The 23183-nt window shown below is 41.1% G+C and overlaps 1 protein-coding gene across 2 annotated transcripts; it reads left to right on the plus strand.

The window, feature by feature from the left end:
* The first annotated feature begins 1254 nt into the window (after window positions 1–1254).
* On the plus strand, window positions 1255–21025 carry LOC133421821 (NLR family CARD domain-containing protein 3-like). Of its 2 annotated transcripts, XM_061711598.1 has the most exons (16): window positions 1255–1496; window positions 1875–2169; window positions 2278–2321; window positions 2920–3156; window positions 3439–5329; window positions 7987–8160; window positions 8784–8945; window positions 9597–9770; window positions 10333–10506; window positions 16885–17058; window positions 17238–17287; window positions 17525–17615; window positions 18804–18846; window positions 19674–19845; window positions 19994–20182; window positions 20406–21025. In XM_061711598.1, exons 1-16 carry the CDS (start codon window positions 1415–1417, stop codon window positions 20465–20467), a joined length of 4014 nt encoding a protein of 1337 aa, XP_061567582.1. In that variant the 5' UTR covers window positions 1255–1414; the 3' UTR covers window positions 20468–21025. The 2 variants fall into 2 exon arrangements, with proteins under 2 accessions (XP_061567582.1, XP_061567583.1); XM_061711599.1 differs by lacking the exons at window positions 19994–20182; window positions 20406–21025 and having other exon boundaries at window positions 17525–18846; window positions 19674–19767.
* The last annotated feature ends 2158 nt before the right edge of the window (window positions 21026–23183 follow it).

Consider the following 23183-nt stretch of genomic DNA (forward strand, 5'->3'; position numbering starts at 1 on the left):
ATAAGTGTGATTATATTGATATTATATAGATGCATCACATTCGCAGGGCTTTGTTTGGTGCCATCGCTACTGCCAGCAGATGTCACCCAGAGAATTGAATGAATCTTTGAGTAGGGAACTATGGAAGGTTACGGGTTTCGGGGATAACTGTAAATCTCCCATGAATTCATTAAATGTATCATACATTTCATAAAAACATAATTAAATAATTCAATTTACTACAAAATAATTAAATATATAATGAAATCATTAACTACAACATAGAATGATGAAATACGCGATTAAATGATTAAATCTACCTTTTTAAATAATGAATTTAAATACTATAATGTCCTTTTTTAAGAAAACTTTTATTTAAAAACATATTTAATGATTTCACTGGGTATTCATTTATTTCATGCCTCTTGTGTGAGTGCTGTTGTCATGAAATAATTGAAACTGTCAAACCCAGCCATCAAACTCAGTGGGCGGGGCTTGTGCGGCTTGTCCACAGACCGTGACGTCTGATTGAAAGGAAGTTTTTTATTTTTTCTGTCCACTTCATTTACCACTGCATCTCCTGGACACTCGAATATTTTTCTTGGTTGTTTCCTTGCAGTCTCTTCCAAACCCACGGGAAGACAATGACAACCTAAATGTTTTGAGACGGGAGCCGACTTTCAGACCTACAGTCGACCACTGCAGTCAAGCAGCCGTCATTCGTACTTACGTGGTCACATCAGCCGCTCTTACATTTCATGTGCGCTCCTATTTCAGTCTTTACGGAAAAAGGCGGCTGAAAAACAGAAAGATATGAAGTACTGAGTTTGAGATAATGCTGCAGATATTTTTTTCATATATTTCTTTCATTACTTTGATTACACCCATACTTCCATCGTAATATTTACACACTCTTACTATAAAAGAAAAGGATGAAACACTTTTTTCTTTTTTTTTACTTCAGGTTCTGTGTGGCAGAGACTATAAAAAATAATTCTTGTGTTTCATCTTTTTCTTTTATAGTAATACTGTGTAAATATTATGGTGGAAGCATGGGTGTAATCAAGGTGATGAAAGAAATATATGAAAAAAAAAAATCTGCATTATCTCAAACTCAGTACTTCTTATCTTTCTGTTTTTGAGCCGCATTCATTCATTTGCCGTAAAGACTGAAATATGAGCGCACATGAAATTTAGGAGCGGCTGATTTGACCACGCAAGTACGAATGACAGCTGACTTGACCGCAGTTTCTCAGCCTACAGTCGGCCGTCGGGTTGAGGTGTCCCAGCCGTAACTCTTTTTGTTTTCTTCTTTTCCTAAACATCCACGCATGGACACACGCACACACACACACAGCCAGGAAGTGAGCAGGGTCAACCCAGTTCACTACATCCGTTTTTTCGCACAAGCTGCTAACCGTTATATAATAGATCCATGCTGCTGACACACTTAAAGGAAGTTGTACACCATGGCCTCGTCTCCCGCTGCAGGACCTGTACAAGGTACAAGGCACAAGGTAAAAGATAATATTACATTGTATCTTTCTCGTTTAGTATGTGAATATGAATACAAATGTCAGTTTAAGAAAAAAGTCAGGTTAGTACCGTTGTTCTCTCAGAAGTAAGTCGCTTTGGATAAAAGGTGCCTGCTAAATGACAGTAGTAGTAGTAGTAGTAGTAGTAGTAGTAGCAGTAGTAGTAGTAATAGTAGTAGTAGTAGTAGTAGTAGTAGCAGTAGTGGTAGTAGTAGTATGAAATCTTTCCCATAAAATGATCAACTAGAACTGATCAGCAGGGGCTAAGTAGCAATAACGCAATAAGTTTGCTACTGACAGATATAAGTACTGGACAAAAAGCAAAAGACTGATCATGACATGTCTTTCTTTCTTCCACAGCTGAGTCGCTGAGCAGGAACTGGAGAAATAACAACATGGGGAGCCAATGCTCTTCCCTCAGAAGAGACAAAACAAAGAGAGACAACAAAACAAACCAAAAGAAAGAGGAAGTTTCCGACACAGAACATTCTCCTCTCCTCCAAAGACAGACTCTGCAGGACAAAGGGGAACATCTTGAAGCAAGATCGGTGAATGAGACTCCATGCAGCCAAGCTGGATTCACTTCCTCAGAACAAAATGACTTCAGTGAAAGTCTGGCAAACGAGTACACGTTTGCAGGCGTTCATAACCCGAGGTGAGATTTCATTATCACTCCAATAAAGGTGTTCACATTTATTTTCATTCTAATTAAGGTTTAGTTAACAAATTATAAGTCACCTTACTTGTGTTTGTCTTTTATCAGCCCTTGCCTGTCTGATTCGGAATCATACGCTGCAGAGCAAAAAGGTGAGTTTTTCTTTATAAACTGAGGATTAACCTTGATTGTAGATGGACACGAGGCATCAGCCGCTGCTGCTAATGTCCACAGACTTTATGCTGCAGTAGACCCTTTTTGTGTTTGTAAACAATGATGACGTAGACATGCGCACGCATTTTGGCAACAGAAGTGTGGCGGAGATAAACAGCTCTTCAAGCTATGCAAGGGGATTATCAACTAAGGACGGTGAATGTCTCCTTAACAAGTTGATTTTTGACAAATGGTGTCCGATTACTAGATCCATGTTCTATTAATGAGTGGGTTGAAGACGTGGTGCGCAATTGAAAATAGAAGTTTACAAGATGTAGTATTATTTTACCAGAAAACAAGCTTAGATTAAAGAGATTTGGAGAGAGACTTAAGGAATTGGAGCCTGTGCAAATGGTAACAGACGGCAAACAACAAACAGGAACTGACGCAATAGGTTACCGCCAAAACACTAAAAGTATAGGTTCTTGGATGTTTTGTTGTGCAATGATTTGCCCCATGGCTTTTTATAGATAACTTGGATAAGTATGAGAGTACTGCTATGAAATGCCATGACATGTTAGAGTTTTGTTTTCACAGAAGCTGACTGGGTGGACAACAACAGGGCTGATCTCATTCAGAACATTACTGAAGTGATGCGGATAGCAGATCTGATGCTTCAGAGGGGAGTTATCCATAAAGAGATGTACAACCGAATCAAGAGTGAAAGTGTGGCGCAGGATGGGATGAGGGAAATCTTCAGCACTACCACGTGTACAAAATCTAAATCTGCCTTCTACAGAATCCTCCAAGAAATTCATCCTGAGATAAGTCCTAGTATGTCAAGTTTATTTACTAGTCTCTCTTTAACATGAATGATGAAATAGAAAGATAACTTGATCCCACACTAAGAACATTGCCTGTCGTCAATATTAAAAACCACAGATCCAATTGTTTCCAGCATATTTCGTTGGAAAATCGTACTGATTGATGGTTTAATGTAAACAATTTCAAGTGTAGAAAAAAGGTAGAAATTTTGCTAAAATAGTAAACTGTAAAACCTGTCTCAAAACAAACCAAAAAAAATTGAATGGATTAATTTTTTTTTACTTGCAACAGAAGATTTCATCAAAGAAGTCATCAAAAGGAACAAAGAATATTTGAGGGAAAAGTGTTCGTGGCAGCTTGAAGGCACCGGAAAATCTCGTGACGATGAAAAACCACTGGACAAGATTTACACAGAGCTTCACATTGTTCAAGGAGAGAATGAAGATATCAATAAACAACATGAGATTTGGGAAATTGAAGATAAATCAAGGAACCAAACAGGAGAGGAGATTAAAATCAACTGCAATAATATCTTTAACACCACTCCAGAAAACACGGCATCATCTAAGCGAGACGAAAGACAAGTGAAAACCATCAGGACTGTGATGACCAAGGGAATAGCTGGAATTGGAAAAACTGTCTCTGTGAAGAAGTTCATTCTTGACTGGGCTGACGGTCGTGCCAATCAGGACTTGGACTTCATTTTCATGTTTCCATTCAGGGAGCTGAATCTGGTCATAGATGAGGAGTTCAGCCTTGAGGAACTAGTGAGGGAATTCCATCCACAGCTTAGTGACAAAGCACCAGCAATAATATTTTCTGAAATAAAAACGTACAAAGTCCTGTTCATTTTTGATGGTCTCGATGAAAGTCAGCTGAAACTGAAATTCAAAGACACCAAAAGACTCTCAGAGCCCTCAAAGAAATCCTCAGTGGACACTCTGGTGACCAACCTTATCCGAGAGCATCTTCTTCCTTCTGCACTTGTCTGGATAACATCAAGACCAGGAGCAGTTCAACGTATCCCTCGAGAGTATGTTTACCTTTGGACAGAGGTCAGAGGTTTTAATGATCCACAAAAGATTCTCTACTTCAGGAACAGAGTTGAGGACAAGGACGTTGCTGAAAGAATCATCAACCTCATCACCATGTCACGGAGCTTATACATCATGTGTCACATCCCCATCTTCTGCTGGATTGCCTCAAAAGTTCTTGAGTATTTGCTTTTAAAATCAGGCAACATTCAAGATGAAACCATAAAGACACCGACAACTCTCACGGAGATGTTCTCGCACTTCTTTCTCATCCAGATGACGGTTGCTACTGACAAATACGACGAGGAAGAGAAGACTGAAGCAGAGGAGATCTTCAAGTCAAATGAGGAGTTCATCTCCAGATTAGGCAGGATGGCATTTGAAAAGCTGGAAAAAGGTGAAATCATCTTCAGTGGGGAAGATCTGAAAAAGTACGGCATTGACATGGACAAAGCTGGAGTCTACTGTGGATTCTGTACAGCGATATTCAAAGTGGAGAGTGTGTTCAATACCAAGAAACTCTACTGCTTCGTGCATTTGACAATCCAGGAGTATTTTTCAGCTCTCTTTGTGTACCGAAGTCTAGCAAGAAAATCCATCGAGTCCCCAATCCTCAAGAACTTTGTGCAGGGAGGAACTGAGGAGGATCTTGAGTCTGTCTTGGATGAAGATCCAGTTAATATCCCATTACAATCCTTGGTGGAACTTACAATATGTAATTCAGCTCAGAGAACCGGAGGGGAACTGGACATGTTCCTCAGGTTCCTAATTGGTTTGTCCTTACAGTCAACACAAGAACTGCTTTACGGCCTGATTCAGCAGACAGAGGAACACTCTGAAGTTGTTGAGGAGATCGTGAAGAGTCTAACAGAAATGGATCTAAATGACTGCTCACCTGAAAGATGCCTGAACCTTGTCCACTGCCTGGTTGAGCTGAAGGACACTGCCATACATGATGCTGTCCAGCGGTATCTTGCACCAAATCAGAGTCCAGAAACACATCTGTCCCCTGTTCAGTGTTCAGCTTTGGCAGATTCCATTCTCATGTCCACTACACCTCTGGAGGAATTCGACCTGTTGAAGTTCAGGCCAAAACTACAAGGCAAATTTAGGCTTCTACCAGCGATGAGGAACAGTAGAAAAGTAAGGTGAGTTGGTTGATTTAAGTCTTATATCTGTACTGGTGAAATCATTATTTTGGACTTTATGTTAAAAAATAAATCACTTAAGCACATCTTTTCACTTTTGCCTGATATTTTTATGTAATTATTTGTTTGTTTAAAGAGCATATTGCAGGTTAGAATTTTTTCAAAAATGATACCTGACCTTATGTGAAAATGACTATGTGAGAAGTTAATGTAGGATTTAATATGTTTTACAAGACATAAGGGCACGTATTCAGAGGAAAAAGTGGCTGATTTTAGCCAAGCTCGTACAAACGCTTTTTTTTTCGAACACCGCGTCATATGACGTCACACCAGGGAGCAGTCTCCACAGCTGCCCCATCTGACTGCCCAGACCCCGTACACACGTAGCCGGGTATCTGCTAAACCGAAGATATTTTCCTACGTTTGGACCTGTCATCCACATGAAAACGCAAATAAACGAATGTTTAAAAAAACTCCGGGCAAAGTGAAGATTTTTGAAAACTCTGTTTATGTACATGCGTGTAGACAGAGACAGAGAGCAGAACAGTTTTTTGCTCATATGTGACTCAGATCTGATTTGTTTATGACAGTGTGAACAGCACAAGTCACATGGAATCTGATCTTTTCAAATCAGATTCAGGTCGCTTCCATATGTGGTTCTAAATCGGATACAGGTCTGATGTTTTACAATGCGACCTCAGTGTGAACAGCCAGGTCAGAATGAATGCGACTTTGACGTCACACGCAGAGCCCCGAGCCGCGGGGGAGAAACGGGAGACGGCGGGGGTTCCTCCGGGCCGCCCCCGCCTCTCCTCCTCCCCTCCCCACCGCTCACCTCTTTATACGACCTCAGATCAGACGAGACAACCTGCTGAATTTAAGCATATTACTAAATAAAGAAGCCATGATTCAAATCAGCGAAGTGGTCGTGGTCGCATAACCTGCCCGTTTTACAACGAGCTGGACCATGTGTTAGGTGATAAACCCAGCTGAACGCCGGAGAGCAGAGCTGACACTCCGAGGAGCGGAGCTAGAGCCCTGCGATAGCGGGACTGTTTTCTTCATCCCGCTCCCGCTGCATTTCTGACCATTACCCGCACCCGCAACGTGTGTGTTCCACTCCCGCCCGCAGTGTTTACATCCGCTCCCGCCCACTCCCGCAAAACTCTGAGAATTCATGCCCGCACAATGTTAGAGATGCAAGAGAAATGTCCTTGACAAATCTATCTGATTTAATGTTAACATGATAATTGTGGAGCTTGATGGATAATTGGCAGTTCACAGGCACCTGTTGGATGCAAATCCATCATTGTCATCATCACACGCCTCTGCGCATGCGGGTCAGTTCAGGGCCGCGATGCGTTCACACTCGAGTCGGATATAGGACACATTTTAAAAGATAATGTGAACAGCCACACAAAAAAATCGGATATGGGAAAAAATCGGAATTGAGCATTAAGGACTGCAGTGTGAACGTAGCCATTATGCTCCAAAACAACAACAAATCTGCTCTGAGTCTGACGTCTAACGTGCGATCCAGAACTGCAGATGATCCACCATCTGTCCTCCAAGCTATTTATTAAATAAATGGTCTTTGCTCTTGACACCGTTACACCGACGCGGAGCCTACGCCGTAGGGTACGCGGCGACGCGCAGTAGGGCTGCAGCTGGGCTGCAGCTGGGCTGCGTCGATTAACGCGGCAGCTCCGCGGCGGACACCGGGGGGACTCCAGCTCGTTACCCGAGAATGAGGCGCCGCTCCCGGGGAGCTGCGCCGCAGAGGCGGCCCGGAGGCCGGATGACCAGATGATCTACAGGTTTGGAATGCTTATAAATGTGGTCGAAAACGCAGATCTTCGTTTATGTGTGGAAGGTTTTTTTTTTTTTTTAACAACGATGTAATGTGGATACTCATTTTTTATAAACGAAGGGGGGGAAGTATTCGGTTTTAAAAATACCCGGCTATTTCGGATGCTTTTAATCAGAAAAAAGAGAAGATAATAAGCCTGTTTTCTGTTTAGAAAGTACAAACGTAGACAGATTACAAGTACTCACCCGTTTTTAAGGAGTTATTTTCGGAGTTTCTTTCAGGAGCACGGAGCAGGAGTGCTGCAGTGAATAAAGGCGGATTTATGGTTCAGCGTAAAATCGACGGCGTAGCCTACGGTGTAGGGTACGCGGCGCACGCAGCGTTCTGTGCGTCGCCGCGTAACCTACGCCGTAGGGTCTGCGTTGGTGTAACGCGGAGCCATAAATCAGCCTTTTAAAAAGCGAGTTTCAGCTGTCAATCAAAAGAACGTGGGGGGCCTAACGGGTTTCGTAATTATAAGGCTGTGGCCTGTCATATTGGTGTGAATACACATTCACAACCTCTTCAGTGTCACAACTAACATTAAGATCCATTATTTTTCCTATTGTTGAATTCACCGCGCTCCCTGATGTCACGTCACTTCCGGTTCAACTTTTTCAGATGCGGAAGTAAAATACTCTCACAAAAACAACTCCGGAGGTCACTGTAGTATATATTTATGCGTATTTCAATGAAAATTCAGTTCCTACATTATTTTCCTACACATTGATTCACAGGGGTCTCCAACCTGCAATATGCTCTTTAACGGTGTCTAATTTTGGAGGGTTGTTTCTCTTGACTGTTGCAGAATCTCAGGTGTGAATCTAAACCCTTGGACTTGTGGAACTATTTCTTCTGCACTCCAGATGCCAAACTCTGTACTAACTCAACTGCACCTGGTAAACAATATATTTATTGATGATGGTGTTGAGATCCTGACTAGTGCACTGATAAACATTCAGTGTAAACTAGAAGCTTTCAGGTTAGTAAAAAAAGCAACTTGTGTGAACTGTCCAAAATATCATGCATGTACTCTGTAGGGAAAGCTGCAGAAGTAATAAACACTATCAAAAACCGTGAATTCTGATGTAGGGATATTTGCACACAATTCACAGCCATACTGACACACTGATCCTCTGTACTTAAGATTTTTAGACCACAACCTTGTATTTTCCACACTGGGAGGGTAAAGAGTGTGTTCTGTCTTTGTCTTAGATTATAACCAGTTGTCATCTCAAAAATGTTGCTGATGTTTTACTGTATATGAGTTTTATATGAAGTATGATGCAGATTTGAATTACATCCTTGCAGGGTACGGTGGAACTACCAAAATATTGTCTGCCATTTCAGAAATGATCAAAAACGCAATGAGTGTTGACTTGCTATTGCTTTGACAACATTTTAGTTATTTTAAAATACTTCAATATATACATATGTATGTGTGTGTGTTCAGTCAAATTTTCTCAGTTCTTAAAACTAATGTTAAAATCACGGCAGGTGCTCAGAACAAGGAGTGGAACATGATGTTAATTGCTTTGTTTAGACTTTAACTGCAACTATCACTTGTGACAAGTTTTTATTTTTTTTCCTCTTGTATTTTTGCAGTCTCTCGGGAGATTCACCATCAGAACTACTAACTAAACTGGAACCAGTTAGTTATCCTCTCATCTCCAATCTGAGAGAGTTGGAGTTGAGTGATATGCGTACAGACTCATTATACTCCATGACTGCGGTTGGGCTAAACAGCCCTAAACTGGAGAAACTCAGGTCAGTTTCAGTCAAGCTATTCCCACACAACACTTACATGTGAACTGTAATCTCTGGGTCCCACCAGGCACAGAAGCACTGTGATTAGAGAAAATGTGAATCTGGGCCACACTCTTCAATGACAGTGGTACCACAAGAAGTGTTTTGCTGTGTTTTCAGAAGCATCCTTGAGGCAACTGTCCACTTTGTTCTTCGAAAGATACCTGCTGATCTTTCTGTCACAACTGAATTGCAACAATTTACAAATGTTAGATCAAATTGCCCAGAGGGCAGACACAAGAAGAACTTAGAGAATCTGATCCATTTTTTTTTGTTTTTTACTTTGTCTGCACACATATTAATGGTTAATACCATGAATCTGATCCATTTTTAAAATAAAACACTAAGAGCTGACCCAGACTTGTATATTGACATTGTATCAATCCATGGAGACTTTGAGTGTATAAATCAGAGATTGTGAGATAAAGTGTCAGATAAAATGTCAACAATGTAGTAGAGGTTCACTTTGCGCTACGTATGTGTATAATGTGTGTGTGTGTGTGTGTATGTGTGTGTATACATACCGTATATATATATATATGTATGTGTGTGTCTTTGTATCGAGTATATGTATATTTATTTGAAATTATTTTATTCTTTCTGCATCAAAAGACTGAACCGAAATCCTGGAATCTCCAAAATCTGCAAGGAGCTGGCAACTGCCTTTACAGTCAAACCATCCAATCTGCTAGAGGTGGAGCTGAGTTACACCAACTTTGACGATACAGAGATGGAGGTCCTCTCAGGGTCACTGACGAGTGCAAACTGTAAACTGAAGGCACTGAGGTAATTTAAACAATGTTGCTTCATTTTGTATGAGTGAATGTGTAAAATATATATAAAGCAATTACACAGCAGCAAGATTAATACATTTATGCAAGTATTTTAGGGGCCGAGAAGCAAGTGTTTTTACATGCAACCACCGTGTTTACAGAGAATTTTCTTAAAAAAATAATCGGCCACTATGAGAAAATATTTTATGGTAGAATAGAGACAGCAATAAAAACCCAAGGTGAGCAGAAAACCATCTCTAAATGTGCAACAGATGCGTTATAATAAGCACAGGAGACCACACTGTTGTTAGCTAAGAACAGTAAATTGAGGCTACAATATACATGAGCTCTCCAAAGTTGGACCATAGAGGAATGGTAAGATGTTGCCTGAGCTCGTGACCTGGTATGAACTGGCAGAGTTTAGGCCCTTTAGAACCAATTGCTTATTGTTTGAATGGACATCTTGGCTTTGTATTGTGGTGGAGGTCTGCCCAATAAAGTGACATGTGAGTCTCTCATTTTCCGTAGTAATAAATGTTCAGCAATTAAATTATGTTTCTATATTTTCCATGCAGTCTCAGTCATAACAAACTAACCGTGAAAGGGTGTGAGATACTGGCATCGGCCCTGAACTCCAGACCTTCCCCTCTCAGAGAGTTGGACCTGAGCTACAACGACCTGTACGCCTCAGGACTGATGGAGCTCTGTAAGGCCCTGATCAACCAACATTGTGTCTTAGAGACACTAAGGTCAGAACAATAAAAATGTCTTAATCACTTTTGGTGCAAAAGCCTTGGATTTCCACAAAAATAAGAGCAAAAAACAAGTCTTGATTGGATTTATTTTTTTGAGATTCATAGTTTTATTATCATTTTTCATCAAGACGAACAGCAAGGAACAACATCACACCAACAGAAAGAGCAACCCCTTAGGAAATTACATCAGCTCAATTCCAAATCCAATGAAAGATAGAATGAAGAAAGACTATAACTGAGCTAGGAATATGTGAAAACAAACAAAAAATAAATTAAGTAAGTAAATAAAATAAATAAATAAAAAAAAATAAAAGTAAAACAGATTAAAAAAAAAAAAAGGATAACAATAAGAAATAGATAACATAAATAAAATTGAGATGGTTAACATATATGGCAATGGTACACAAGGCTATGTATGAATTGGACTTCTGTCTAATCTCTCAATATAGGTTATCCACTTATTCCATTTAGACATATATATATATATATGTGTCATCTGCATACATCATTAATTTGTGTGAGGAATCACCTATCTGAATGCCAGGGAAGTTAGGGTCTTTGCGTAAAGCTGCAGCGAGGGGCTCGAGTGCTAATGCGAAGAGAAGAGGGCTGAGCGGGCAGCCCTGTCTTGTGCCCCTGCCGAGTTCAAATGGTTGGGAGAGAGTGCTGTTAGTCAGAACTGATGCTCTGGGTTGAGTGTACAAAAGCTTAATCCATCCCAGGAATTCAGTGCCGAAGCCAAAGGATTCTAGGGTGTAGAACAGAAACTGTCATTCAACCCTGTCAAAAGCTTTCTGCGCATCAATGGAAAGAGCAGCTGCAGGGGAGAGTTCGCTACCTGAGGACCACATTATATTAATTAAACGTCTGAAGTTGTCAGCTGAGCTCCGGGAGCGTATAAAGCCCACTTGATCTGGGTGTACCAATGTGGTGATCACTTTGGTGAGACGGGCTGCAAGGATTTTAGCTAAAATTTTACTATCGCACCCAATCAGACTAATTGGTCTGTAGTTTTTACAGTCAAGAGGGTCCTTATCCTTTTTAAGTATTAGGGATATGACAGCGACAGATAGAGTGGGCGGTAGTCTGCCCCTGTCTTTAGCCTCGTTATACATATCTAGTAATAGTGGGGAAAGTTCCTCTACATAGACTTTATAAAACTCGGCTGTGTAGCCGTCAGGGCCAGGGGCCTTGCCAGAAGGGAGGTTTTTAATCGCAGCCGCTATTTCCTCCAATGTAATAGGCTGATCAAGCAAAGTCATCTGGTCCTTTGACAGTGTGGGAAGGCCAAGAGGAGTGAGAAAAGCGCCTATCTCCTGCGCACCTGCTTGGGTTTCAGAAGAGTAGAGTTTGATATAGAAATCCCTAAACGCTTTATTTATCTCCTCTGGGTCTGTTATCAGCAAATCACCTTGAACTCTTAAAGCTGATATGGAGCTTAGTGCCTCTTTCTGCTTAATGTATCTAGCCAGCAAACGACCAGCTTTGTCCCCCTCCTCAAAAAAATTTTGTCGAGCCCTGAACAATGCAAATTCGGCTTTACGTGTTAGAATGGTGTTCAATTCATATTTGAGCCTGGTAAGGGTAGTTAGATGGGCAGAGGATGTTTTTTGTTTAAACGCTCTCTCTGCTATGTTAAGTTTATTTTCCAGCTCCTTCTGCTTGATAATGCTTGTCTTCTTTTTTAAAGGAAGCATGCCGTATGATGCAGCCCCTGATGAAAGCCTTAAGGGTTTCCCATATTATGCCAGCAGAGGGCGCAGAGGGCAAGTTAGTCTCCTTGTAAAAGATAATTTGAGCTGTTAGATATTCTTTAAAATCCAAATCCAATAGAAGGCTAGAGTTAAGTCGCCATCTAGAGGCAAGCAGAGTTTTTTTAACGGGAAGCAAGCGGAAAAATACAGGAGCATGGTCCGAGAGGAGTGTGTTACCAATAGTGGAGGAAACTATAGAGGAAGTGATAGAATTGGAGATAAGAAAGAAGTCTATTCTTGATAAAGTACCATGGGGGGATGAGTAAAAGGTATAATCTTTCTCGGAAGGATGTAGTAACCGCCAAACATCTACAAACCCATAGTCTCTGCACATATCCCATAGCACCCGAGCAGCCCTATCTGCCTGAGAGGCAGGAGGGCTCCGGTCTAACACATGATCTAATACTAAGTTAAAATCTCCCCCCATGATAATTGGATAATTCCCAAGACTGTTTAGATCAAATTCAAGTTTTCCGAAGAAAGCAGGGTCATATATATTTGGAGCGTACACATTCGCTATGATTAATGTTTGACCTTGAACCACAGATAGTAACAGTACATAACGACCAGCTTCATCTCTTAGTTCTTTAAGACACTTAAATTGTAATCGTTTGTTGAGTAAAGTCACGACTCCCCTACTTCTGCTGCTCCCGCATGAAGCAAAAACTTGACCCACCCAGCCCCAGCACAGCTTTTTAACCTCCTCTGGCAACAAGTGAGTCTCCTGTAAGAGCACCACATCACATTTCTGGGACTTAATGAATGACATAATTTTCTTTTTCTTTATAGGATGGTGTATTCCCCTTATATTCCATGTCATAAAATTCAATCCATGTCTATTGTCTCCTGCCATTTTAAAAGATATTGAAGATAATCTTTAAATAATAGAACCATCCAAATATGTGCCAAGTGAGTGGCATGTGTATCTCCATATGATTATAAACAAATAAAAAAGAAGAAATATAACTTAAAGTGTCCAGCAGGGGCTGCTCAAAGAACACAAAAGCAAAATTCGGGTGATCAAAAGAAAACTTCACCCCGGTGCGCTTAAGCTGCGCGACCACAACAAGAAAAAAAAAACCACTTAGGTCCATGAGCACTGACAGCCACAGCTTTCCAGAAAGACGGCTGTGTAGCAGTAAATCTCATTACAATATTTAAGTGAGACTGGGATAACCTCAAAAAATTATCAAAGGAAACGTTTCTGATAGAATAACATGCAGCAATCTCTGAACGATCTTGCTCAGTAAGGTGCTGTAAGAGTTCAGCCAAACAGAATGGATAAAGTACATCAGAGTGAGACCTCACCACCGCTGGTTAGATCTTCTATGAGGAACCCGCGGTTGCTGGGAGAGAGTGGATGAAGTTGGCAGCTTTCTTCGGGTCTTCAAACTCGCGTCGGCCGTCAGTTGTTTTTATTACCAGCACGGCGGGATACATGAGTGAGAATTTGACGCCTCGGTCGTGCAGAAGCTGCTTGCATTGATTAAACTTGGAGCGCATCTCCACCACCGATCTGGAATAATCCGGGAAGACCATGATGTGGTGACCGTTCCATGTCACTCTCCCTGCCTTACGCGCTGCTGTAGCAATCCTCTCTCTGTCCTGGAACCGGAGAAACCTGGCGATGATGGGCCGCGGAAGGAGTCCCCCGTCTGGTCGGCGTCTGGCGGCGGTCCTGTGCGCCCGGTCGATCTCAACTCCTCCGGGAAAGTCCAAATGCAGGAGTTGTGGGATGGTTTGGCGCAAAAAATGCAGAATGTCGCGGCCTTCACTTCCCTCAGGGAAACCGACAAACCGTAAGTTGTTACGCCTGCTCCTGTTTTCTAGGTCGTCAATTTTGCGGCGGAGTTGATCAACTTCGGTCTTGGTGGCCGGGGGGTCGTTTACCAACGCCTTATTAGCATCCTCCAGAAAGTCCAGTCTGCCCTCCACATCACCGATCCGTGTCGTCAGCTCTGCTATCTTGCTTTCAACAGCTGTGGTTGTTCGCTCTATGATGCTGAGTTTTTCCTCTTGTTTCCCTGATGTTTCTTTGAGCAGTGCATATATTTTAGCAATATCCGCAGACAGCGAGGCATTGCCAATGTCGGGTTCGCTGGGCTCTGCAGGCTGGTTAGCATTAGCACTGTGAGCTAGTCCGGATCTGGATGTCGCGTTTGAGCTGTTCCTTGTAGAGACGCAAGTTAACTTCGTTTGGTTAGGCATCTTGTTGGGTTACTTGTCGATGTTACAATTACAGAAAGTTCAATAAGTTCCCATATCTCACGTATTCGCGTATTATACTGCTTCCATCGCCGGAGTTCCCTTTCAGGCTGCCATACTAGCTGATCGCCTCACGTGACCCCCCCTTGATTGGATTTATTATCATTTTTGCATATGCACACTTTACTTGAACTGTAGATCACAAAAAGTGGGGACCACAGTGGGTAACATATAGAGCACAGGGTGACATACAAAAGTGGCAGCTGCAGCACATTGGTGGATTAAATTAATTGGAAGCTACAAGATGGCGTACACACCGTTTTTTATTCCCCTCTATATAAATCAAATCAATATTTGCTACAACAACCTTTCCCCTTTAAACTAGCATCAATTTTACTAAATACACTTGCACCCAACCCAAGCTGAGGAATTCAGCTCAGTATAGGTTGTTCCAAATACCTTGGAGAACTAACCACAGATATTCTTTGTAGACCTCCTGAACTCCTTTTTGTTTCTTTATGTAACCCCCGACAGACTGTTTGTTAGGATCAGGGCTCTTGGGGTCATGTTCAATTAAATAAAATTTTATTTATATAGCATCTATTACAACAGAAGTTGTCTCTAAGCGCTTTCCAGAGACCCAGAACATGACCCCCAAGCGATTATAACATAAACATAACAAACGCTGTCAGGTAAAAACTCCCCTTGTGGAAGAAAAACCTTAAGCCAAACAGTGGGAATAAAAAACTCCCCTTTGGGAGGGAAGAAACCTTGAGCAGGACATGGATCATAAGGGGGGACCCTTCTGCCAGAGGCCAGCTGGGCAGATCAGGGAAGAGAACAGACAGAAGGAATGAAGAACAGAGAAAGGAGAGACACAGACGCAATGGCTAACTGGTGCACTATAGGGATGACTATATAGCAGATGTAGACAGCAGACACTGAGGGAGTCAGAGGGCGGGACTGATGTCAGCAGGCATCTACCAGATATCCAGACAGACATGTGGAAGCAGCAGTGGGATGATCAGAGGGTGGGACTGCCTGTTTTTCTTCTTCAAAAGAGCTTGAATAGTAAATCTTGACCCCCGTTTCCTTTGAGATCTATGCCTAAGAGAGACATTACCAATGCAGTAGAACTGCGTTGTCTTGTTGGGATTTCCGATATTAAACTGTCTTCCACAACCTTATTTTGGTCATGGACAGCACATAATCAGTGATGTACAGTATCTTGAGGTCACTGGTTGTTTCAGTTCTCTCAAACCTCAGACACCCTTACTCAGGCGACCCTGTCTATGTTGATCAAGCTGCAGCATGTGCTCTGGCAGCTCACACACAGATCTGCTCGTTTTATCCAGAGCCATCTGGAGGTCTTCTCTGCTGCCTCTGTGCTATTAGCAGCTGCCTGCAGAGGGACTGTGCTGCAAAGTCTCTGCACCCTAGTTCAGCAGGGAAGCACCTAGCCTTCCAGCCTTGTCTGTGGCAGTCCTGACTATGTCCTGGTACTTGCTCCTCTTCCGCTCAAAAGCCTCCTCCAAAGGCACTGTTGGCTCCAGCATGATGATATATTTGGTCTTGTTTGATAGCAAAAGGATGTGAGTTCTGAGTGTGGTGTTGGCGCCCGCAGTACCTGCCTTCAGCCAAGGTTTTGGGTCGCGGCTTAAGATATGTTCCAAGGTCCCCTTCTTCTGGCAGAGGGTGATGGCGGTGAATCACTCAAGCCCCAGCAATGCAGGGGACGGGGAGGACAGCATAGAGGCCCCGACAAGGAACTTTATGTGGTGTGGCTCTGCCCACCACAGGTCAGTCCTTGTGATCTTCCTTTCCACAACTTGTTCCTATCTAGTCCAGGCACTTCTCCTCCTCCACCACTGCTTTCATTTCATTGTGAACAAGTTGCCTCTGGTCCTTCCCTGGTGCTTGGTCATAGCAGGGAACTATGGTGGCTCCCAGCCCCTCCCTTGCTCTGGCCACAGTCTCCACCAAGACTCTATGGAGCCAATGGGACTCTGTCAACTTAACTGCTACCTCTTCATTCCACTTCCTGCCTGTCCCAGCCCCAGAGAGTTGTTACAGCTGACTATGATCCTACAAAATACCGGACGTTTTGCAAGTGTATGTAGACGAGTTGGTTGTGTTTTGAAGGCAAAGGCTGCTCACTTCAAATATTCATTTGAATTACATAGTACTTATGTTCACCCACTTTGCATTTTGTAAGTTCATAAAAATAAAATAAATAATTGAACATATATTTTAAAATATTCTGACCAATTGAGAACCAGCAGCTTAAAAACCAGTTTTAAACTCAATAAGTTATGTTATTTTTAATTGTTAATGAAGAGCATTATTTTTTAAATGTAAATTTTTCTAAAATTCTGTTTTGTTTTGTTATTATTTATTGTTATTCTTCCTGTAGGTTGTCCTTCTGTAAAGTGACAGGAGATGAATGTTCCTCTGTGGCGTCGGCTCTGAGGTCTGACCACTGCAAGCTCAGAGAGCTGGACCTGAGCTTCAACTACCTCACTGATCAACACATCAAACTGCTGACTGAAATACAGGAGGATTCACGCTGCAGTCTGGAGAACCTCAAGTATTTTACATCTTATCTAAATTACAATAATGGATGTGATTTTTACCCATTATCCATAGAGATGTAAAGCTGGATAAACCAATACAATAAAAATAATGTGTAAATGAACAAAAATATCACAAGCCACTTTATGACAGTGTATTTCTTGTTTTACCTTTTATTTCTTTATATGTCATTAGTGTGGAGCATAATGAAGAATGCTGGGTCGATCTGAAGCTCCTAAGACAATGTGAGAACATAATTATCTTTTGGTCTTTGGTGTGATGTGTACACATGTTGCAAATAGGTTTTCAAGTGTTGGAGACTTGTCACATTAATTTTAAGCTATTATTCCATGTCAGTGTATATTTTCGAAGTGATAACCATGTTAATAATAGTCTATCCTGATTACTCTTCTTTGATCGTTATGTATTTACAAACTACAATGGTAAAATATCTGGAACAATCCTTTCTGTCCTGATTGCAGATGCCTGTGATCTTACGCTGGACCGGAATACCGCTGGAAAACAGATCATTGCCGCCAAACAAACGGCATCATATATCAATGTGAAGCAAATGTATGATTCTAATCCAGACAGATTTGATGCAACTCAAGTGCTGTGTGAAGAGGGTTTGACTGGTCGTCATTACTGGGAGGTTGAATGTGATTCAGATTCATGTGAAGTTGGAGTCGCATACAAAAGTATTGCCAGAGATGGACAATGTTTAAATGCATATTCCATCGGGAGAAATGAAAAGTCCTGGTGTTGGAAAACAGATGGAAGTTTTTATCACAACAATTCCCCTCAAATATTCCTAGTATCAAACACAAGAAACATAGGAGTGTATCTGGAGTGGGCAGCAGGTATTTTATCCTTCTTTGAAGTTTTTCCTGAAACACTGACTCATCTATACACTGTACACACAACTTTCACTGAACCGCTGCATCCTTGTTTTGGACTTGATTGTGGATATGTTTCTCTTAGGAAAATACACAAGGAATAATGAAAAAAGGCAACAGTTGTGAGGAAAGCAGCCCCCAGTATTGCACACTTATACAGTGTGATGTGACTTTATAGAGCAGATGTGTTTGGGGGAAATGTAGCCCTCCTCCTGTCTAAATCACACAGACCACATTCCTTGTCTGGGGCTTGAGATGCAGAAGGGGCCTCAATATGGGAGAAAATAGGGAATATGAATCCCTTAATATCACCATGATTGACTATCAATGTGTGAGTTACAGCTCTGAGGAGAATACTGCATCAATATGAAGAGGTTGCAAGTAAAAGAGAGTTCAAATCTCATGTATGATAACATAAAAAAATGAATGTACATTTTTGTATTTCTGTGAAGAAAAAAAAAACAAAAAAAAACAACAATATAAAACCAACCTGGTCCTTTAACCAATTTACTTTGAGTTACAAATGCTGTGCTCAAAAGTGTTTGTTTTATTACTCTGCCATAACTGCATCTAGTGTATGATAAAACTGAGGTCAGAGAAAGTTACTTATGGCACTTTTCCACTAGTATCGGCTCAGCCCGGCACGGCTCGGCGCGGCTTTACACGGTACCACACATGTGTTTTCGCACTGCCAGGGGAGAAGCGGGCAGGTTTGAGAAGGGTATGGCTGCAGACCCGGAGGCAGCAGATCTGAGCAGCAGATCTGAACCGCAGTTCTAGGCGTCATAGAGCCCCCTACTGGATTACTTTATAACTGCAACTAAATCAACAGTTCAGATCGAGACTTCTCGTTTTTTTCCGGCAGCGTGCTCTTTTCTCCTTTTCTCAAGATGGATGACGACCGGAGTGTGAGTATTACCGTGAATCACATTTTTTGTGTATTCTTTTCAAGATGTATTGGCACTTAATTGGTCTGCAAAAGTGATTTAATCAATCAGTGAAATTCCTAACATGATCCACAAACTATATTGTTAAGTTAAATTTGACAGAGAAATTAACGTTAATGACTCTATTTGCCACGATACATTACATGAGAAAAGCATGAAGGTCCTATTTTTATATATATATATATATATATATATATATATATATATATATATATATATATATATAAACATGAACTAGCTCCAATTTTATGACTAATTTTGTAGCATGAATACTACTAATACGTGGCACAATTTCTATTGTCTGCAATATATATTTTTCATTTATTATGTGCAATAAGAACATGATCTCTGGTATATTACCAATCATTACCAAGATTAATCTTGTAAATAATGTCATGGTTATTATATTGATTATATATTTTTACTATTATTGTTAGGGTTGTTATTTTTTTCGTCCCAATAATTCATTGTTCATATATTGTTTGTTATTGCTACTCTTCAATCAACTGTGCAGTTGCTGCTGTAACTGTGGATTTCCCCATTGTGGGACAATTGAAGGAATATCTTAACTTATCTTTTTATTCATATTATACATTATGTGTGTTTATATAACTATTCACATTTATATCACTATATAGCCTATATTTAGATATTTTGTGGACAGAAATTTAGCTAATCCAGTGCATAAGATGAAAATGTATATTTGTCCGTTATTAGGTTTTGGCCCAGTTTTGTCTGTAAAACAGTGTAAAAATATTAACTTGGACTAATTGAACACTCTTTTTTAGGTACACATAACAATCCAGAAAGGAAGGGCCTTGCCCCAACTTCACAGATGCACATCATGCTGCAATAACTACCACTGTCCATTCTGCAGCCCTACAGTTTACTACCCCTCCCCGTTGAACAAATGTCAGATACACATGGATCTTCATTTTAACAGAGCTGTTAGCCATGAAGGTAAAGTTTGAAAACATTCTCCCTGTGTGTGTGCATGTAGTGCATGCTGGAACTTCATTGTTGATGCAGGATTTGTATTTTTAAGTGACAATTTGTAATGGAAAACTGATTATATAATAATATTTATATCTATGTGCTTATGTTTAAGAATACACCATTCACAGATGTGGACTGGGATGTCGGCCGCAGCTGCATTATCACTGTCCATACTGCAGTTCAACAATAAAACGGAAAGACGATTTTATTAAACATATACATTGGTGCAAGAAGAAACCAGGTTCCAACCCTACAGTCCCACCAACCACCACCACCCCCCACATTTGCTTCACCTTTTATTGTAATTATGTGACTCACCTCATTTCTCCAAAAGGTATATGTTAAATGTAAAAATGTCCATAAAAAAGTAAATAAAACAGTGGCAAGATTAATCTGTTTTTCATTAATATGTCTAAATTACATGTTGTATGCAGATCCATCTTTCATTTCATATACATCTTTATACATCTCCCACATTGTTACGGAGGAATTTTGACCCAATCTTTTTTTAAACGGTGCCTCAGTTTTTTGCAGTTCAGTTCTGGATCGAGAGGAGCCAGATGTTGAGGCCCAACGCATCAGGTGAGGACTCCTCCTGGACGCCTCCCTCCGGGGAAGACCCAGCACACGCTGGAGGGACTATGTCGCTCGGCTGGTCTGGGAACGCTTTGCGATCCCCAAAGATGAGCTAGACGAAGTGTGGGGAGAGAGACGGCTGACTGAGCTTCCTTGCATAGGCTACTGCCCCCATGGCCCAATCCCGGATAAGCAGAAGAAGATGGATGGATGGAGTTCTGGATTTTGACAAGCCAATTCCAAAAACCTTGATTATTTTGTTTTCCAACTTTTTCAGTGTAGATTCACAGTTGTGCTCCATATTAATGTCCTTTCGAGCAGTCCAGTTTTGACTAAGGTTATAGATGTTTGAAGATGGATTCAGATTTGCTTCAAGAATGTTCTGGCAAAAAAATGTGTTCATGATCTATCGGTGACTGGTAGCGTCCTCAGTCACTCCTGCCTATAGGGGTGGTGGAGAAGAGTCTGTTTTGAAGTTGAACCTTGGATTCAGGCATTGAGTGTGAAGCAGCAGGGATGAAAATCAGCAACTTCAAAATATGAGACCATGATGAATAAAAATGCTGGAATGCCCTCTAAGTTCGGGGTAGGTGCTTCCTCAAGTGGAGGGGTTTGAGTATCTCCAGGGTTTATTCACAAGAAAGAAAGAAGAATAAAGTGGGACATTAAGAGAGATTGTGTGGCATCTAAACTAATGAAGACTGCATCGCTCTGTCATGGTAAAGTTAGAGCTGAGTCAAAAGGCTTTGCTCTGCTTACCTGTCAATGTTCCCACCATCATCTATGGTCATGAACTGTGGGTAAGAGTGGCTGAAATTAGTTTCCTCTGCATAATAGATGGATTCTCCTCTAGTGATAGGTTGACAAAATCAGTAATTGCTGCTCCAAATCAAAAGAAGCTAGCTGGGGTGGTTGCATCACCTGACTAGAATACTTCCTGGACACAGGTGTAGAACTGGGTAGGGACACCAAGAACCTGAGCCCACTATAGTAATAAGCCACCAAGTTGTTTTTCCGCTAAATATTAAGTTAGTGGAGAGGCAGGGTCATATCAGGGAAAGTTGAATTATGTGGAAGAGACTGCCTGTATCCTGCAGTGCACATTGGCAGGACTATTTCTAGATATTTGAGGGGATTATGCAAGATTTTGTCTGCGGGCCCCTATTAGGTTAAACTCCAGTAAGACGAAGATTAAATGATGACGCTTTCTGGATGGAAAGTGAAACGTCTTCTGGAACAAAAAAAAGGATGTCAAGCCTGTGGGAGTTTGAGATCAAGTGTTGGTGTATTAATCTGTTATGCTGCAAGAGGTAAACAGGCTAAACATGAGAATCTAAATTAAAACTTAAATTCAGTCAGAAATAAGCCTAGTTTACAAAAAATAACTAGCTAACTAAACTAGCATTATAGTATATTATGGCCATTAACAGGTAAAAAACCAAACTAAAACCATAATCCGTGTTGTTTCATTTAAATTCCTCACAGTTGCATACTTCAATATTTTTTTTAGCTGGCTGCAAATGAGGAGAGATTATTTAATTTCCCTCCCAATCCTGTATATTAAGTAATACCTTTTATTTTCTGGACCCTAGTGGCTATTATAGGGTCCTACGAATATAATTTGCATATAACAAGAAACAGCTCTGAACACGCACAGTTCATGAGTGCACTCATTACTTTCCTGTAATATTAAAAATCTGTGTGAATTATCATATTTCTGTAGCAGTTGTGATAAACCACTGAATTATGTTCTGTGATGTAATTACCTTCAATAAATTATATTGTAAAAGGAGTCTGGGGGATGGTTATGCCCCCACCAATATCAAAAGCAAGCTAAACCCATTCCTGGACGCCTCTAGGAAAAGGTGTTTGGGTTTGTCTAACTTAGAGGAGGGTCTGAGGCAGAACCATGCAGTACAGGAGGCAAGTTTCAGGAGGCAAGGCAGTGCAGCCCCCTCACTAGAAGGTCCCGGGAAGAAAAATTGGAAGAAAATCGGGATAAAAATATAAAAGAAAAAAGAAAAACCTCTCGGCTTGTCTGGGAACCTCGAGATAGAGACATACAGTGGTGCAAGAAGGTATTTAGTCAGCCACAAATTGTGCAAGTTCTCCCACTTAAAAAGATGAGAGAGGCCTGTAATTTCTGTCATAGGTAACTTCAACTATGAGAGAATGGGGGAAAAGAATCCTGAGTAAAATAAGTATTTGGTCAGCTACAAACAAGCAAGTATTCTGGCTTTCACAGACCTGTAACTTCTTTAAAAGGCTCCTCTGTCCTCCACTCGTTACCTGTATTAATGGCACCTGTTTTAACTGGTTATCAGTATAAAAGACACCTGTTTTAACTGGTTATCAGTATAAAAGACACCTGTCCACAACCTCAAACAGTCTCACTCCAAACTCCACTATGGCCAAGACCAAAGAGCTGTCAAAGGACGTGAGAAACAAAATTGTAGACCTGCACCAGGCTGGGAAGACTGAATCTGCAATAGGTAAGCAGCTTGGTGTGAAGAAATTAACTGTGGGAGCAATTATTAGAAAATGGAAGACATACAAGACACTGATAATCTCCCTCCATCTGGGGCTCCACACAAGATCTCATCCTGTGGAGTAAAAATTATCACAAGAACGGTGAGTAAAAATCCCTGAACCACACGGGAGGGCCTAGTGAATGACCTGCAGAGCTTGGACCAAAGTAACAAAGGTACCATCAGTAACACACTACG

Source organism: Cololabis saira, chromosome 21 (genome assembly GCF_033807715.1).
Source record: "Cololabis saira isolate AMF1-May2022 chromosome 21, fColSai1.1, whole genome shotgun sequence".
In the NCBI taxonomy this organism is placed as follows: domain Eukaryota; kingdom Metazoa; phylum Chordata; class Actinopteri; order Beloniformes; family Belonidae; genus Cololabis; species Cololabis saira.

Bases quoted from the DNA above. Each gene is read 5' to 3' on its own strand.
- LOC133421821 (XM_061711598.1), top strand. From the start codon at position 1,415: ATGCTGCTGACACACTTAAAGGAAGTTGTACACCATGGCCTCGTCTCC. The intron at 9,771-10,332 runs GTAATTTAAACA...TTTTCCATGCAG, and splicing joins TGTAAACTGAAGGCACTGAG to TCTCAGTCATAACAAACTAA. The intron at 10,507-16,884 runs GTCAGAACAATA...TTCTTCCTGTAG, and splicing joins TGTGTCTTAGAGACACTAAG to GTTGTCCTTCTGTAAAGTGA.